General features: G+C 41.1%; 1 protein-coding gene across 3 annotated transcripts; it reads right to left on the reverse strand.

Annotated features, from left to right (window-relative positions):
• Positions 1–1,990: 1,990 nt before the first annotated feature.
• On the reverse strand, positions 1,991–16,922 carry LOC108598710 (protein rhomboid). 3 transcript variants are annotated; one of them, XM_017985436.2, is made up of 4 exons: positions 16,764–16,922; positions 4,098–4,440; positions 2,495–2,879; positions 1,991–2,435 (listed from the first exon to the last, which is right to left on the reverse strand). In XM_017985436.2, the coding sequence occupies exons 2-4, from the start codon at positions 4,329–4,331 to the stop codon at positions 2,098–2,100; spliced, it is 957 nt and encodes a 318-aa protein (XP_017840925.2). In that variant the 5' UTR covers positions 4,332–4,440; positions 16,764–16,922; the 3' UTR covers positions 1,991–2,097. The 3 variants fall into 3 exon arrangements, with proteins under 3 accessions (XP_017840925.2, XP_033150627.1, XP_017840926.2); XM_033294736.1 differs by lacking the exon at positions 16,764–16,922 and adding an exon at positions 5,564–5,645; XM_017985437.2 differs by having other exon boundaries at positions 2,367–2,443.
• Positions 16,923–18,119: the final 1,197 nt, after the last annotated feature.

An 18,119-nucleotide genomic window follows, 5' to 3' on the forward strand; every position in this document is an offset into this window, starting at 1 on the left:
TGGTATTTAATGTCAGAAATATTTGTTGTCAAATGTCACCTGGCTAGCGATGAGGTTGTCAGTGGGGCAGCAGAAACTCACCTGGTGATGACTTAACGAGGACTTAAGCGCACAAGGCTCCGCATGGACCACACCCGCTTCTTCCCCAACTTATCTCAAGCGGCGGATCTGCTGCACAAGTTGCCTATAGAAAAACAGCATTCAGCTGGCTAAATTGGCCTCGCTCACCGGTGGGTCGATTGGGTCGATTGAACCATCAATGTCGCCTGTCAAAGCCCAAAGAGGGGTGGGATAACAAAGAGTGGTGATTGGGTAGCTGGGTGGAGGAAGGGGAGTATGAGTGAAAAAACTGCAGAATGCGAATGGTAAACCAAATGCAACGGCGAGTTATTAAATTTCATTGTAAACATGGAAAAAATTGTTGCTAATTTTGGTTTCTCTGTTTGGAATAGCCTGTAAATTCAACACAGTGGGGAATGCAAGCACCAAGCTTTTACTCCAACCAAATTTTATGAAGTTTAACTAAAACATAATTTTTAACTACAGGGCATCAGGTAAGCGAGCAGCATAGAACTTGCGTATTAGCGACAGTTTGGCAACTGCGACACGAAACCCAAAACCAAAACAAAAGCGAACAGTTTGCTGCGACTGAGCCAACACTCTGCATTTTTCCTCCTCTAAGCCCCTAGACAATTGTGTGGCCTCCAATGTGCCTAATGAGGCCAATTCTCGATGAGGCAACGCAAAACAAACAAAATCCATCGGCTAATTTTTTGTTTGTTATCGACTTTTGGAATTGCACTTTGCTGTTGCTCATATTTTTGTTATTGTCGGTGGTGGTGATAGTAAATAGCATAGTAAATAAATAAATAGCAGAACAATACTCGGAGAATTGACTTTTCAACAATCAATATATTCATTTATTATTTATCTATTTATGACGGTCTATCGACTGAAAATTTTCACAAAACTCAAATTAATAAAGCAGTACATTTCATATCAAAAGTTTTGTCAAAAAGTAAAAGGAAAAGAAAAATATATATATATTGTATTAGTTAAATAATAAAGTCTATTATAATCTGCACATTTCGTAGTAAAAAACATTGCACTAGTAGTTTGCAGGAGCTAAAAAGTTAATTTGTTTCTACATTCACAAATTTAATCATAAAAGCATAAGGTCGAAAATAATCCGAAGATTAGTCAACGATGTTAATCAAAATAAATTTATTGAAATATTAAGATAGATCTTCACCTAAATCCCAGTAAAAACCTCGCAATGCAAAAATTAGGAAGAGGAAGAGCTTTTTTGGTAGTTAGATACAAAATACTCATCAAACTTGAGATTACTATAGCGGAGAATACCTACATATATAAGTCGATTAGGTATCCTAATCTATCGACAGGTAGCTGACAATTAGAAAACAATATTAATTCAACATTGCAAATTAACAAATTTTCGATAAATCAAATTTAAAAATTTTTAAAATCCGTATTGTTGTATTGGTGGTCCGAAAATTTAAGCAATAGCGCAAAAATACACTATTGAAAAAGTCTATCTTTAACTACGAAATTCCTGAACGATATATAGGTTATAATTCTGGTATTCTGGTTTTCTTCAAATAAAATTAAAATAAAACTATTCTTAATCCAAATAAAACCATCAAGTAGTAGAGATAGATATATATTGGTAATTTATTTTTGAGCCTCCAGCATTGAGTACATATCAGATGTTATATCTATTCTAGCTACAACTTATGTATATGCAATTGAGTTTTGGGGTATACCTTAGATTAATTAGGCATTCTTAGATTCAAGTAGGATTTACATATCATATTGCTAATGAAAGTCTCTCAATGTGAGCCTCGCTCGTTTTGAGTTTTCTTTGTCTCCATTTGGCATTTGCATAAGAAAAATTGGTAGCGTTTTGGATTAAGTTTGAGCGTACCTGTCGTGGAGAAAGGGATAGAGAAGGTCATTGCAGTGCCCCCCCCCCTCTAGACAAGTTCCTGGTGTTATTTTTTTGAGCACATTATCCTGGAATGCGTTACAAGCTATCGACTAGATTTAGATTAATCTGGGGAGAAAGCGCATCTAATCTCAGCCTTTCATGCCCAGATCGTGGAACAGATGCTTCCTTATCACGTCCCCCTCCTCTTCAGCCAGCAACTGAGCAGTCACAGTATTGACCAAGTTAAAGGCGAATGCAAATCCACTAAAGGTCGTCCACACACCCAACGCTAGCCAACGCAACAGTCGCGGTCGAAGACTCCCATCCAGTTGACGGAGAAGCAGCAAGCCCACGCTCAGTCCTGCCAAGGCTCCGGTCATGTGTGCTATGTAGGACACAGAGATCGGTGGCGAAGCTGTTGGCACTAGCCCGACCAAAGCCGTTTGTTGTTGCCTGCTGTAGAGTGCATAACCCATATCGCATGACACTAGAGAACTGGCCGTTAGTGAAGCAAGTAGTGCAGAGACATGAGAGTGGGCTACTTACCAAATATTATGATTGCCAGCATCTGAGCAAGTCTATGTCGTAAATGGCCAAAATTGAGCAGCATATTCGCCAACTGAGCACCCAACAGAGCATAGACGCCTCCACTAGCACCCACCAGATATACCGTGGAGTCCACAACGCTGGTGCCCAGTGATCCGGCCAGCACTCCAGCTACATAGACAACAGCCGTGCGTCCGGAGCCATGCTGAAGCTCTAAAGGTAAGCCATAGAACAGCTGAATGATTATGTTGAAGCCAAGGTGCATCCAATTGGCATGGAGTAGCATGTAGCTAAGGAAGCGCCAGAGCTGCAGGCGGCGATCCGGGCGGTAGATGAGCAGGGAATCTTCCGGCGGTGTTGAGCCCACGCATAAAAACACGACCAGCTGCAATAGGGGAATCAATACAAATCACTCGGCCGACTGGAGCTTCTTATTTATAATCCTGCATATATTATGAGACAACTTAAGCCATCTTACTTTTCGACGTCAATGTCGCGCCATGCTGATAGGGAAAACCAACAAAGCGAAAAGCCAAGCCAAAGAAAAACTCAAAGCAACCCCCAGTCAGAGATGTCAGTCGGAACTGAGTGGAACGAAACGAAAGTTTCAATAGACAGCGACGAGACGACGACGCTACTGTCGCCGGCGCGGCAAGCTGCATTTCTCCCCTTTGCCCTTTCTTCCATATATTTTTGGTGGCTGGCGGCGTCCAGTCTGCGTGTGGCAGACGCGAGCCCAGACAACAGCCGCAATGTCAGTTCCGAAGCGATTGCGAATTGTCAGAGTGTTGGATTCTCTCACGCACTCTCTGTTCGTCTTGTGTTTCACCCAGTGTTGATATATCCTTTACCCGGAAACCAAATGCCATTTGCAAAAACCAATTGCACCTCGTCCCTGTCGTCTGTCGAAGAGCGGCCGGCCGGCCGGCAATTTGTTTGGCTCAAAAGTCTAGGCAGCTCACGCCCAAGTGTGTGCACGTATGAAGGGTACTAAACAGAAACAGAACGGGGCTGAAATATTATAGTCCATTGTTTTTATAGCCTGACTGGGACACCCACTTGGAGTCCAAACGAGCCAGAGCCACCCTTGTCACACTAAGGGCAATAACTTGAGATGCTCAAGACCAGAAAAAGCCGGCAGGGGAGCAGTCAGGCAACAGCTGTTACTGAAGCTGAAACTGGAATCAACTAAGTTTCAGAGGGTCTTAATAAGCGGCATATGGCAAAGACATTGCATATTAAGCAGAGAAAACAATAAACCCTGCTCCAAAGGTAGCCTTAAATAAATCTAATTGCGAACGAATAACTCGGATGCCTTAGGCCACGATCTTGAATTAAGCAAGCTATGGTACTACAGTATATCTGGAAAAAGTAATTGTACTTGATTTGATTTCCAATTACATTATTGGGTTACAATGGATACAGGTATGGCGACCCCAAAGGCATGCCAATGTTTGGCTATGTGGACGAGACGGTGTCATGGCAACTTCGACCTCGGCTATCGGCGGAGTTGTGTGGTCGCACTCAATCAACCCCTGGCCTTGGTTTGCTTGCAATAAATGTGAGTTGGTGAGTCGGAACATAAATAGGGGATGGGACTTACCTCCAGAAGTGAGATGAGTAAAATAAAACAAGGCGGAGGCGAACAGCGCTTAAGTCGACACGCCAACGGTTTCTCAACTGACTGCTTCTTTGTTGTCATCAGTGGGCCGGATGGCGGGTGCAGCGAGGCACATGCTAACGGGTTCTTTGGCATCAGCTGGTCTAGACAAACGACCAGCACTAGACCGCTACGGCACTGGGATGGTGGCATCTGCAGCGTGATCTCGGGCAGCATTGTCAACTCGTTGCCACTTCTATTTTTGTGGCGTCTGCTTTGTAACGGTGCCCCACTTGGCGCCTGTCATGATGTTACGAGGAATTCCGTCGGTCACCCGCCGTGGCCTCTGAAAAGAAACACATACACAGATATATGGTGATTCAGCCCGAGAATAGGAGAGGGGATAAATAGATATGCAGAGCTAGTGCTTGCCAAATTAGCTCAAGGTTGCATGTCCAACAATTTCCACGTTCCGTTGCCTTTGCGACAACTGCAGCGCAATTATTTCTCACAATCACAGCTCGATTTGGCAGTTGTCGGCGCAGCCAAGTCGCCAGTCAGCCAGCACCCAAGTAATTCACCGCAACCCCCTTTCCATGACCGAGGCCATGGAATGTCTCTGGTAATGCCACTAGACGGCAATAAAATTGTCGGAATTTATTTCTTGCCTAGACGCCGCATTTTTCTATAAGCAAATTTATTTCCGCTGCACATTATGACTGGAAAAAAACTCCCAAAAAAAGCAATCTACGAGTCAGCCAGAGCGAATCCCCAAACCTACGTTATGTGCACTTAATCATAATCACTTAGTCATCTTTATACTAATATTACAGCATTAAAAATATTATGATACTTTTAAAGTATTAATCCAATACTTAAAAAAAAATATATATATAATATATATATAAAAATTCGGCCACTACAATTAATTTGTTATATCTTTTAACTGTTTTAAATATTAATAATCCCGAATTATTACAAATATTTCACCAGGATTTTATATACATATAGAATTTATATATATATTTTCCGCACACACTTGAATTATGATACAGAAAGTTAAGTAAAACAATTAATTTATATTTGAAATGGACTATTAGCATTCAATGTCTTTTTAGAAGAGATAACTGAGAATCCAACTCAACTAAATCCAGATGCATTGTAACCCCTTTGAGAATCCTTCATATAAGCCGATACAAAGTTTCAGTACATGCTGTTAGACATAATTGACCTTATGGGCTTTATGGAAAAGAGCTGTCAGTTGAAAGTTAATTGTGCCTCAAATTGAACTTCATGCTGCCCATAAAAGAACTAAATGTGTTTTTATGAGGAGCGGTTTGCCGTTTTCGCTCTGTTCAGTATACGGCAATGCTCTGAGCGTGTAGCACTCTGTAGATAGTGGCGTGCTGGTGCCTCGTGCCTGTCTGTTTTTTCAGTTGTCCTTGGTAATGAGTTTTAATGGTGATTACCTTTTCAGATCTGCCTGTGCTGTTCTCTTCGATTCTCTTCAGGTGCAGCAACAGCATAGGTCGAAGCAAAGTCGATATCCAGCGAACGGGACCTTCTGTGATGGCTCTGCCAGGTGGCTTTGCTTGAAATTGGGACATAGGGCGCATGATACTTTGTTGCAAACGAGTTTTGCGAACGGAAATCCTGCGATCCTTTGCTTGCTTGGACCGGTCTATAAATGTACAGAAGACCAAGCATGGCCAGGGCGTCTTGGCTTGTTTTAATGAAACTCGAACGAGCGCACGCCAAACTGTACAAATATCGACAGGTGCATGTATGTCCTTAATGTCCTTAAACATAATTTCTTGTTTCGTAAGCGATTTGCTTTTGTTCACTTTTTCACAACAGTCCGTTTAATTCGTTTGCTGTAGTATTTATTATTGTTGTTTTGGGTGGTTGGCCTTCGCACGCAACTTGTTTCCTTGCTCAGCTCGTCAGGACACGCACATATCCTTGAAACAACAATACGTAGGCTGGCAGTAAAAGTCAATTGCAACTTGGAAGCTTAACCACACACACACACACGCACACACAGGAAAAGTGTGTCCGCATTAGTGTATTATGCAAGTGGTCGGACTCGCAGGACAAACTCCTTGAGTTGAGTGCCTCCTGCTGCACTCGATTCGGCTTGAAACTAGCTTCTACTTTCTGTTTTTGTTTGCAATGGCAAATATTTAATTTGAATAATGTTGACTATTTGTGTTTGCATTATTTACCCTTCTATATTTAATAATATGTTCATACCTATGTGTGTTTGGATGAGAGAGTTTGTGTGTCAGTGTGTGTATAACCATGGGTGGTATAACCATTCTTTTTCCAATACCTACTGGGTATATACACATATGTACTTTCATACATGCATGGAATTTATTGATCCATGCGTTTTATTTAGTATATATGTGATTATTTTAGTCAAGCAATTATTAATCATATTAAATCGAAAAAATAATTTTTTTAAATATGCATTAAGCTTTGAGATTCTTATAATCTTTATCTTTATATGTAATAAATATGAAATGGTGTACTAGATATCACCATTAATTAGTATGTATATGCATAAGAGAGCGCATAAATCATTCAATTCCTATTAATTTAATTGAGAATTTTGAAACAAAGGCTGATGTTAGTATCCACCACTTCTTTTCAATTTTCTTTATAAAAATATGTACTTCCACACATTACTGTGGGTTGGTTTTTTTAGCTTCTATGATCTCTTCGTAATGCACCCAATTTTTCTATACAATTAAATCGTGAACTGATCGAATTACCTAAACATCTGTTTATTTGTAAAATGTGAAGCTCAAAAAAAATATGTTTGTTTATGCAATATCCACTGAAATGCTATTATCAATAAATTTATGGAAGTCAATTAATGTATCGACAGTTTGAATTAATTCTGAAAAAATATTATAGAAATATGAAAGTTTTTAATAAAAAGTGAAAAAGAGAGAGAGAGATGCAATTCTCTAAAAATTATTGCATTGCGAATGCAGAGAAATTGGTTGAACAATGCAAAGCAAAATTTTAATTACTTGCGCCGCGGGTAGTAACGACTAACCCCGCAGTGAGCGCCATAGACAAAAACCGAGACAGAGAGAGAGAGAGGGAGAAAAAGAGCCAGAAAGCGTAATGTGCATAATTATTATGACTAAGATTAAATGTTAGTTTCAAGAAACTTGTGAAAAGTAAACACACACATAAGAAGTATAGCAAATGAAACTAAAGAGCTGGCAGCACTTCACGACGGCCTTGGAGCGAGTGGGTGGTAATGTGAAGCATTCGGGCGACTGCAAATTATGCATAAAGAAAGTTTCATTACCGACAATAGCATACACAAACAAAACACGTTAGCAACAATGACGAGAAAATTGCTTAAAACTATAAATGAAAAATGCTCGCCGAAAAGGGCAGAGGGAAAGGCAGAGGCGACTGCGACAATCGAAAGATGAAGACGAACCTAAGGTCGAATATTTGTCTGGGAAAGGTTTCACTTTTTATGGTTAAAGCTACTTGCGTAATGATAACATACATACATACGTACATACATACATATGCATAGAAACAAACACATATACATACAATATTAAAATTATATCTGCACTGTTTTCATACACTTTGTCCAATTGAAAAAAGGGTATCATGTCTGTCTTCATGAACAACAGGAACTCTGATTGTGAGACTATAAAAGCAAAAACTCCAAGTTTTATTTGCACTTTGTGCTGTTAAGTATATATGTGAGTGCGTGTGCTTGGAGCGATTACTTGTTATAGTGTATCGAAAATAATAGTCACATTTTTCTTTTCTTTTCAGTTTGCAGCAGCATTAATGAGAGATATAGAGTAGGAAGGCGGACCGATGTTGGGATTGGGATTGGATATGCCGGGCATGGGGGGTTACTTAAACGTCCAAAGACGTCGCTCATTTCACAATGAAATTCCAGCAATTGAAACGAATGCGATTAAAAGCCGCGCGTCATGTGAGAAAGACAAGTGCGGAGCCAAAGCTAGAGAAGCTCATGGCGATGTAGATGAAGATGGAGATGACGATGACGATGGCTGAGCAAATGGAGCATCGCGATAGAGCACTGAGTACAAAGGAGGGGAACGCGAAAGAAAAACAATTGCAGCCCACGCGACGCGACGCTCTTGGCAGCTGCTCAAAGTTCACTTCCATTTGGATTGCATGCCTCGCCACCGTCTCGGAAAAAAACGGGCAAAGTAGGGGAAAGCAGACTGAATCTCTTCTTTTGCCTGCTTTCAATTTAATTGTAATTTCTTTTGTGTTTATTGCGCTTGCCTGCTGCTTACGTTTTAATTTTATTAACTCGTGTTTACTGTGTGAAACAATTGCCCAGACCACAAAACTCTGCTAGTACTCCCCGCCCATCCGCTTTCCCCTGCCCAGCCCTGCACACTAATCATGAAATGTTTGACATAAAACTTAACCTACAAGCAGCTGTTTGTAACTTGTACTTGAATCTGCATCTGTGTATCTGTGCCAGCGATTTCAACAGAAGCTGCTTGACAGCTGATGAACTTCAGATTCAGATAAACGGACCCACTTTCCCAGGTGGTCGCCACACATTCTCCGTGTTGCACAATCAATGCAATGCCAACGCTCTGAATACAGCTTGACAGAAGCCCGAACTTATTTTAAAGCCCCGACTAGAGAGGCTCCCTAACGAATTTATTGAGATTTTTATATCACCTTGTTTTCCGAAAGTATTACTGTCGAATGCTTCTACGACTTCGCGTCAATGCGAAAATCAGTGACAAATAGCCAACACTCCACATCAGCCGTAAGGTGTAATCACCCTGCAGCAGAGGGAGGCTATGGAAATAGGAACAGAGGCACAAGCAATGACATCGACACCTGACCACGCGGCAAGTGTTGTTGGTTATTTGTTGCCGGTAACTGGCTGCCGGCTGTAGGTTGCTAGTGTTACCCAAACAAGTGCAGCACGTAACCATGTTTATTTTACGGTTCAACGATTATTACTAGTAATTGTCTAATGCGACCATAAAAGGGGTACAGACCGCTGCCCGGACTTAGGGGGCGTCAGTGGCTTTTGAACTGGCTAGTGGGCAGGGGCTGCGGACAAATCAAGCGAAAAGAAAAATCGTCAATATGTGCAGACAAACGGCAGACAGGCCAGAGTGGTGGCAACATGGGCAGCCCTAGGTGTTGCTAAATTATTTTTGTTGCCATTGCTACTGATGTGCAGTTGCAACCACCATCGGTTTGCTGAGTATATTTTTAGCTGTTGCTATTGGTGTTGTTGTTGTTTGTGGGGTCTGCACTTGCTATTAATATTTTAAACACGTTCCAAAACTTTTGCCTTTTGCGGCGAGTGTTGGGCGGAGCTGTGCAAGCGGCGCAAGCGGAAGTTCACACGGAAATACTATATGGAGAAAAATAAAAAGAAAATAAAAGCCAGAAATAACGACGTCGATACAAACATTATGTTCACCAAAAAAAAAATATATATAAATATAATAAATAAAGTAAAAAAAATCTAAAATAAATATGAAAATGAATCATGCAACGCGATAACAAAAAGAAAAGACAGTTTCGTTACATGAGTTAGCGGCAGTGGTATCATGTGTAAATCGATGACAATATGAATCCAAAATAACTATTTGGGAATCACAAGCTTTGACCCGAGTAAGTTTGGTTCACCGATCGACTAATGCATCTCACGGCCAAGCAGTGAATCTTGCGTTAGCACATTGCCAATCTGTTTATCTGCATTGCAAATTTCTCTGGTTGATCTAATAAAGCTTAAGAAATTGCAACACGAACATGAACTCGATAATTAACTTCAAAACGCGACTGTATGCAAAAGATACAAATGCATCACACACACATGCTCTGAGAGACAGAGCAATCGTCACTGATTGCCGATGAGCGCGGCAATTTAATGCAAAAGCCGTCAATTAACCCGCTTTCCAAGTGGCTGCCACAACAGCAATAGCAACGTCAGCGCCAGCGCGAGATACAGATACAAAACTATCTCAGATGAGTCGGCAATGAACCACAGCAGCAAACGGTTAAACAGCCATTAACAAGATGCAATGATTTGCACGTAGTTCCGTTAGCTAATTGGTTCATGACAGCAGCAGCCCCGATACCAAACTCCTCTTGCCCCCACCCGCTCCCTCTTTCTCTCTCTCCTTGATATCTTCAGCAAGAAAACACTTTGCTTTACCACCTGTTCGCTTCTTGAGCGTCCTGAATAATTAATTTCTGACTTAGCTCATTGTAAATCAAAAGAATTAATGTAACCTCCTACCTTTCCCTCGATAAGGAACAGCGGCAACAACATCCAAACGCAATTATGCCTTTAAAATGGGTGGCAGAGCGTCGCGTTGGAACCGCCCGATTATGGTATTAAAAAACAGCCAAATCTTTGTCAAACTCACAAAAATGTTGGTCTGAATGGTCTGTGACACAGCAGAATGCAATTGAGGTGAAATTCAAACCCTTTCAAGTGATTTCTGAGGCACTTATTCTAATGAATTTTTCTTCACCTCTAGTTGACAATGTGTTGATCTCGATCGATCAAGCTTAATAAACTAAAGGCTTAAATGCTTAAGACATTTATAATGTTATTCGCGGCTATTGTCGTTTTAGTGCGGTGTAAGGTAAGGTGAGAGACTGTTTGTCGCTTTGGAAAAATGCGGCGGGGTAACAACCCATTAATGAGTTCAATAGCTGCAAAATGTGCAAATGATCCGCAGTCCTTTCCCCTCCCGACCGGTGAGCTGAAGCACATTGAACCGATATTGAAGCGCCGAGCCCGATTAGAGACCTGCCCAGCCACTGGTGTTCATAAGCATATTAGCACTGCTGGCATTTTTCCGCTTGTTGCTGTCGACCCACCGACCACTGACCTAAGCATGGAGAGATCCACATTCATATTCGAAGTGTTAAACATTCACTGCGCCAACAACTATTGTTAGTAGCAGGGTCTTTGACTGAACCGCCTCTTGGACGGCGCCTTACCTCTTCGCTGCCGCTGCACCTTCCAAACACCCCCTTCTCTTCATGAAGTAGCGTGGTAATTATTCGCGCTCAGCTGACTGCGCGAGTCTACAAAGCGTAACTTGTAGCTTGTAGATACACTCACTTATCTCTATCGCCAGCTCTTCCTCTATTGCTATTTCTATATCTTTCTCTTTCTCTGCCCATGCCTATGTCTGTATCTATATTTGTATATGTATCTGTATCTCTGGGCACGCATCTACATATGGAAAGCCCAGTGTTTGTGGCTGATGCCCCACTGTAGCCAAGAGTTAATCACCGTTGCCGTTTAGCTCACTGAACTGAGCTCCTGTTGTTGTTATTGTCATTGTTGTTGTGATTGCTACTCTTATTGTTAGAGCGCGCATAGCTTACATTTTATAAGTTAATTGAGTTAACTGTGAATCGCAGCCAACTGCTCTGCTATCTATGCATCTTTCCTGTACTCATTTGCTAAAGCACATTTGATAAATATGTATAGCAAATATGTGTATAAAAAAATGTGATTAATTTTAAATTGCCGTGGGTATGCTAATCGTCAAGAAGGCAGGCCTGATGGATGTGGTAAGAGTTGTAGGTTTACAGTTATTCTCGTGCTATGTTATGTTCCTCCTATTAAATCTTGTTGTCGCTGACGCATTTGTCACACTGTGCACACTACTTTTTTACCTTGCGCAAACCAGAAATTAAGCATAAGCATCAAATAATGAAGTTATTCGAGAATTCGAGACTTTATACAATTCGAGACTTTATTTAATTTTGAAAAACCCTAACTGATCCATATTTTGTAATTATCTGACTAAATTTGCATTGATGTACATATTTACTTTGCTCATAGACTCTTATAGTTAGATTCTTATATAAACAGACACAATAAAGTCCATATTCTTGATAGCGCTCTCAATGTAAATTGATATAGAAAAGAAGTAAGATAAATGCCAACTTATTTGGAAGTTTCGGATAAACTTCTTAATGTCTTTCAGGATTGAATTCCGATTCGATATTCAAGTTTTAATCTCCAAGAAATAGCGCAAGAGCATCGCCATCGATAGCTAAGTTGTCTTAAAGAGGGACTTCGAAAATTTAAAAAAAAAAGTCTGAAAAATTGCATAGAAAAGATTTAAAAATATGATAAATGAAAAATATTAGAAAAACGGGCTTAGTCTTCTGAAATTGTCGAGATTAGTACCGCCAACATTTTTTGTATGATCAAAAAATAAATTTCAAATATGATGTCTGTGTATTAAAACCTCCTGAATAATCGAATGCAATTTATGTAATTGTTAAACAGTTTGCTAATATCGTTGCTTGGTATCTGCTGAGAGTTGTAAACAAATTAAAACTATCAGAATGCTCATTTGGCCTATAGCTCCGACTTGCTAGAAGTGCGAGTCAGAAACAAAGCGGACTTAGATCTAATCCGGCTCGTGAAGTGAGATAAAACTTGTTTCTGGGGTCGGCGTCGATACATGGATAACCCATAGCGGATTTCAAGTAGTAGCTGTGACGACGCATTGCGTGGGCATGACGTATTTGACTTAATTCTACATAAAAAATAATAAAAATCCACACATGCTTGGTCGCTTGCATATTCAGCAACATTCATGTGTTTGCATTTGATTGTAGTCGTGGCCCTGACGTGGGTGCCGTTTCACTTTTCAATAATGATTTTTTACTTTTTTTTCGCTATTTTCTTGCTTGTTTGCTTCGCTTGGCCTCAACTATTTTAACTATTTGGCAGCTTCGTGTTGAAGCACACATAGATACAATTGTATTTGCAAATGTATTGCCAGCTGCAGCTCTTTCGCTTGGCATTTCTCTGTTTGTTTGGGCAGTGCGTGTGTTAGCTGCTTGGCTACTCTGTTTATCTTGCGTCTACTCGAGCTGCTCGTCTCGTTTGTTTTAGTCGCGCGCACAAAATTTCTTGCCGCGCTGCATCGCTGAATGAAACGCACTTGCTAGTTGGCGGACGGTCGCGGTGGCGGGTGTGGTGTGGAGTGCTCCGCTCAGCGATAAGCGCTAAGCGTTGACTGCGCGGAGTTCCCTTGACTGTGTTGATTCATGTGATTCATAGTTTGCATTCGCATTTCGTATTTCGAGCTTTGCCTTTGTGAATCGCTCGCTGGTTAAGCATATTCTTGCTACAATCTCTGCTGACGTTAACGCTAGCGTTGGTGTCGTAATTTGCCGCACGCTTTGTGTGTGTTTCTCTGCGTGTGAAATATTCACGTGCAGACAAATGAACATACATTCATACATATGCACGAGTATGTACATATGTATGCATACAACCATGAGCATTTCTCGTCTGGTCGGTGAAAAACACTTTTCCTGCCTGCCATTTTTACCCACATTTATTTTCGTTGCATTTCCGCCGCCTTCCAACTACCATGCCCACTCCTCCCCTTCACCGCTCCACCAGAATGTTGTGCCGAGCTCACCTGTGATAAACAGCTAGCTGGCAAGAAAAAACAACGAAATAGCCAGAAAACTAAAAAACAAGATGTTTGCCAGTTTTTATTGTGGGCCCTGCCTACGTTGCTTTATTTTTTGGCGTAAACACTTCCCTAACTTTTATCTAATTCAACAAACTGCAGCTTAAGCAACGACAGCAGCAACATCTTGAACCAATTCACAAGATTCCCAAGACACATTTTCCAGCCATTGTTGATGCCTTCCGCCACTTCGTCTTCGCGCTTTTGTTTCTGGCCTTCTAGTTTTGTTTTTGTTTTTTTTTCTATCTCGCTTTTTCAACGTGTTTTAATTTGTTATGCATTCAACTTTTCACATCGTTTTTCTCTTCTCGTTTTTCGCGACCCTTTTCGCGCTTCTGTCCCCTATCTTCAAACTAACGATATGTTTCAACTTTGATTTCGTCTTGTAGCAACTCCAACTTCTCTCTCAGTGGAGCGTTTTCTCGATGGGGCTAAATTCTTATGCAAGAGTCTGAAATATTTATTAAATTTCTTAAGCATAAAGTGCACTAATTTATTACCTATTTGGTCCTACCAGGCGGAGTCTCGGCACCTTAAACTGAAGCAACTACTCTCTATGAGTCGCCTCGCCCCCACCATCCCCATATTCTGCTCTAACGCACCACCTACTGCAGCTGGGTGGTGACTGAGGAATGTTTACTGATAAGGCCACGTATGTACTACATATCAGCATGCAAATTGGCTGTGATAAAAGAGCAGCTCTAATAACTCATCAGAGATATCCGAAAGAATTCCACCTGATGAGATTAGGCACTTATAAAAGTTCCCCTGGCCCTCCGTCCGATTTTATTATTTGATCAAGTTTCGGCTTGCTGGTAACTAGCTACAATGACCCATTCAAAATTTTGGTATTTGTGTTGCAAATGAGCCATATTTGAGTTCTAGTTTTTAAACGGTTCACACCTCAATGTAAGAAAAAAGAATAAAAACCAAAGCCCAAAAAAGAAACAGAACAACCCATAAACGAAAATAAACAAACCATCTCTTGAGTTAAAAATTCTAAAAGTATATAGAGGCACAGCCGACAATGTAAGACTATACTTTATTTAAATTGCTAATAATTAAATCGCCATCACTTCTTGTATGAGTTGATAAAATCTAATTTCTTATGCAGCCAAAATACATTGCTATATTAACTTGATCAAGACTATGAGCTCTGTTACAATCTTCTTTAACTACACCGTAAGACTATTGTACATTTTTTTTCCAGAGTCCAAAAAGCAAACTTGACATAATTACAAAAAAATATTTACAAAAATTTGTATAAAAATAAAGTGCAGTGCGTACAATTTTTAAAAGCAGCAAACGCAATTATTTTTAAAGTGTTTTTTCTTTTTAATTGTTGTGTTTTCCGCGCACTCTTGGCTATAACAGAAGCAGCTTGCCAGGTTATGTACAGACCAGGGGCGAAACGATGCAGGCCGTGGAAATTCAAGGCAGCGCCGATCAACAGCAGCAAGATCGTGTCGCGACTCTGTCTGACCACAGTCTCTCTGTCTGTTTAACTGTGATGTCATGTTATAAGCCAAAGTTCTTTTGACTTACATATATGTGTGTGTGTGTGTGCGTCTGTGTGTGCTGTGTCTGTGTTGTTATTGCTGCCGTCGCACGCAAAATTTGCATGCACTTTTAGCGGGGCAGACAGATTGGAAAAAACGCTAAACAAGTGAAACACAGGCTGTGATGGCCACGCCCACGCACAAAAAGGTAGTAAGCCTTGTGAATGAATAAATCGAGCGATTAATAAAAATACATAAATAATTTTAAAAAGCAGCTGACAACAACGCAATATGCAAACATTGAGATTCGCGTTCGAAAAGAAAATGAAAACACACACAAAACATCAGCGAGTAAATAAAAATAATTGCTCTTTAGTGAATGAATGAATGACTGAATAAATAAATCAATAAGTCAAACTGTAAACAATTAAAATAGTAAAACAAAGGCACGCAAAATAAATAAAAGTTAACTTGAATTACAATTTTGAATTATGGTTAAGCCTAGTATTCGTGAAATTTACCAATTGATGGAGTAAACTCATTTATTTATAATTAATATGATATGCTAAGAATCAAAACTAATTTGGCTATGAAGAAGTATAGAACAATTATCTCTAAGCTATCAATTAATTTAATACCGGTAAGTGTGTGTGGTACGTAGAAACAAGGTTTCAGGAATAATTTGTTAGTTTCAAATAACTCTTAGAGAATAGAAAAGACTCACATTCGACAAATGAATGAAGTGTTTGTTTAGCAATCACTAACCATAAGTAAGGTTTGATGAACTATTGCAAATAAAAGAAATTTTTCTGCCTAATCGAATATTCTTTTCAATTAGTTTTATTTGAAAAATATTGATCCATACGACTTGCTTTGAATGGTAATCGCGTGGATGCTTGGCTACGAATCGAATCTAGCTTCGATGCTATCTTAGAGCTCTTGATACGTATTTGGAAACCCCTGCGAGCGTGCTGCATCCCACACAATGACCACATTCAAGAAATTCAAGAAATTTGTATTCAAAGCCCATTCAGAGGCAGCCTCCGTTGTAGTTGGCATTGTAGTTGTAGTTAAAGTCGTCGTCGTCAGTCCTTCCTACACAAAAAATATGTATGCGGCCAGCAGCTTTTGAGTATGAAATTTTGGCTGGCAGCAAGTTGAATGAATCAAAACAAAACGCCAAGCACAAAACATAAATAAACTGAATAAGACCAATAGTAATGGCAAGCGCCGAGAAGCTAAGTTGGCAAGTAGCACTTGGATGAACGGCTAAATTGAGAAATGGAGCCGCCCACATTAGGAATTCGAATAAATCGAAACCCCATTGACTGTCTGAAGCCAAAAACAGAGTGTGCAAACAGAGTGAATGTAAACATGAGGAGAACACGGCTTGCTGCAGCTGACATGGCGTATACGCAATGTTGCACAGCACCGCAGAAGGTTCAAACACGGATGTTGCATGGAAACTCAGACAAATGCAGCTGCCGTCTGTTCCACGAGAGGGGGAGAACGGCCCTGATTTGTTGACAGTGCTCTGCAGCGCAGATAAATTTACGACACTTTTGCATCAAACAAACAGAGACAGATGCGTAAGCACTCCAAGCTGCTGATAAATTCATGTGCATATGGGTGGGTGCACTCACCAGCCTTGATGTCGAGTTACTGCCTAGCAGTTAACGCTTCAAATGGAGCTCAGCCCGCTGCGTGGCCTGTCCTCTTTGTGGCTTACTTGATACCGTTAGGCGTCGCGTTTACCGTTTGCCGTTAGCCGTTAGTTTGCTTAGCCGCTCGTTCGCTGCAAAGTGCCGTTCACTACTGAGCTCGTTTTTTATGCGCTCCGATACTTTTATAGATTCGCAATGTGCCCCAGGAGACGGCCACAAGCGGCAAGAGGGCAGGAGGAAGATGAGGGGGTTCAGAGGGCTGGTTTGGTTTCAGCGAAGGGTAGCGCGGTCTTTCGCTGGCTTTCTTGTTTGGCTTACCACGTTCGCTGTTGCCGTGAGCACTGTTGCCACCGTTGGTTGAACCCCTTTTAGCCGGCATTCGGCTGGCCGGCCGGCCACTTAGTCAGTCAGTCAGTCAGTCTGTCTGTTAGCCACCAAACGGCAATAACAAGCAGCAAACGGAAATCACCAACAACCACCCAAAATTCACCAAGAGCCCGACTTCCCCCTTGGTGCTCCTCTCCCAATAGGAGTCCACCTGATAGCAAACTTGTTCGAAGAGGTTTGAAGCACGTTGCCAAGCTAGCTGTTGTTTTGGTCAACACATAAAACACAAAGAGAAAACCGAGATGGAGAGAAAGGAGATAAAGAGAGAGAGAGAGAGAGAGAGAGACCGTCATAAGCCGGTTTCAGCAGCAGGTGCAATTGTCCAGCTTGACAATTAACGAGTTTCATTACTCAGTGGCGTGCAGCTGACTCCTTGACCCCCTTCTATCTAGATTCAATCCACCCCGAGCTTGTGTCAGATTCAAAATCAGAATATGCCGCCTTGGCATTGGGGTCAGGCGCTGCGCTCGCCACATGAGGATAATCGGCGCTATTATCCAATTTAAGCTGGGAAAATAAGTAGCTGGCGGGTTATCGGGTGTCGGCCTCCCAGGCTTGAAAGATTCTCGTCAGCTGCCAAGTGTAAACCCAAGCGCCACCATCAAAAATCTCAATTAAATTCGACAGGCAATTATGTGGTTTGGCATTGCAAAGAGAGGAGAGAGGAAAGGGAAAGCGACACCCTCTCAACCAGCAGCTTGTCAGAGCTAATATTAAAGGTCGCCCAGCTACTTAATTCTGCACTCGAAATCATTTAAATCAAATCTATTGAAATCATTTTCGCGATGCCACCAACAATAGGCACCAATAACTACAACAAAAACAAGCGTTGTAGGCTGCTGCGGTTAACGGCTCTCAGCGAATCGGTGGCCGTCGTTGGCCCTCATCATCTGTCAGCAACAGCAGCGGGAACGTCATCTTTGATGATGTTAATGTTGGTGTTGATTT

Source organism: Drosophila busckii, unplaced genomic scaffold (assembly GCF_011750605.1).
Source record: "Drosophila busckii strain San Diego stock center, stock number 13000-0081.31 unplaced genomic scaffold, ASM1175060v1 chrUn_07, whole genome shotgun sequence".
Classification (NCBI taxonomy): Eukaryota; Metazoa; Arthropoda; class Insecta; order Diptera; family Drosophilidae; genus Drosophila; species Drosophila busckii.

What these genes read in the sequence shown, in the direction of transcription:
- LOC108598710 (XM_017985436.2), bottom strand. Translation starts at nt 4,331, where the DNA reads ATGCTGCCCGAGATCACGCTGCAGATGCCACCATCCCAGTGCCGTAGC. An exon ending in TACTCATCTCACTTCTGGAG is followed by an intron (nt 2,880 to 4,097) that starts GTAAGTCCCATC and finishes CCCCTATTGCAG; the next exon opens with CTGGTCGTGTTTTTATGCGT. An exon ending in GCTGGCAATCATAATATTTG is followed by an intron (nt 2,436 to 2,494) that starts GTAAGTAGCCCA and finishes CCAGTTCTCTAG; the next exon opens with TGTCATGCGATATGGGTTAT.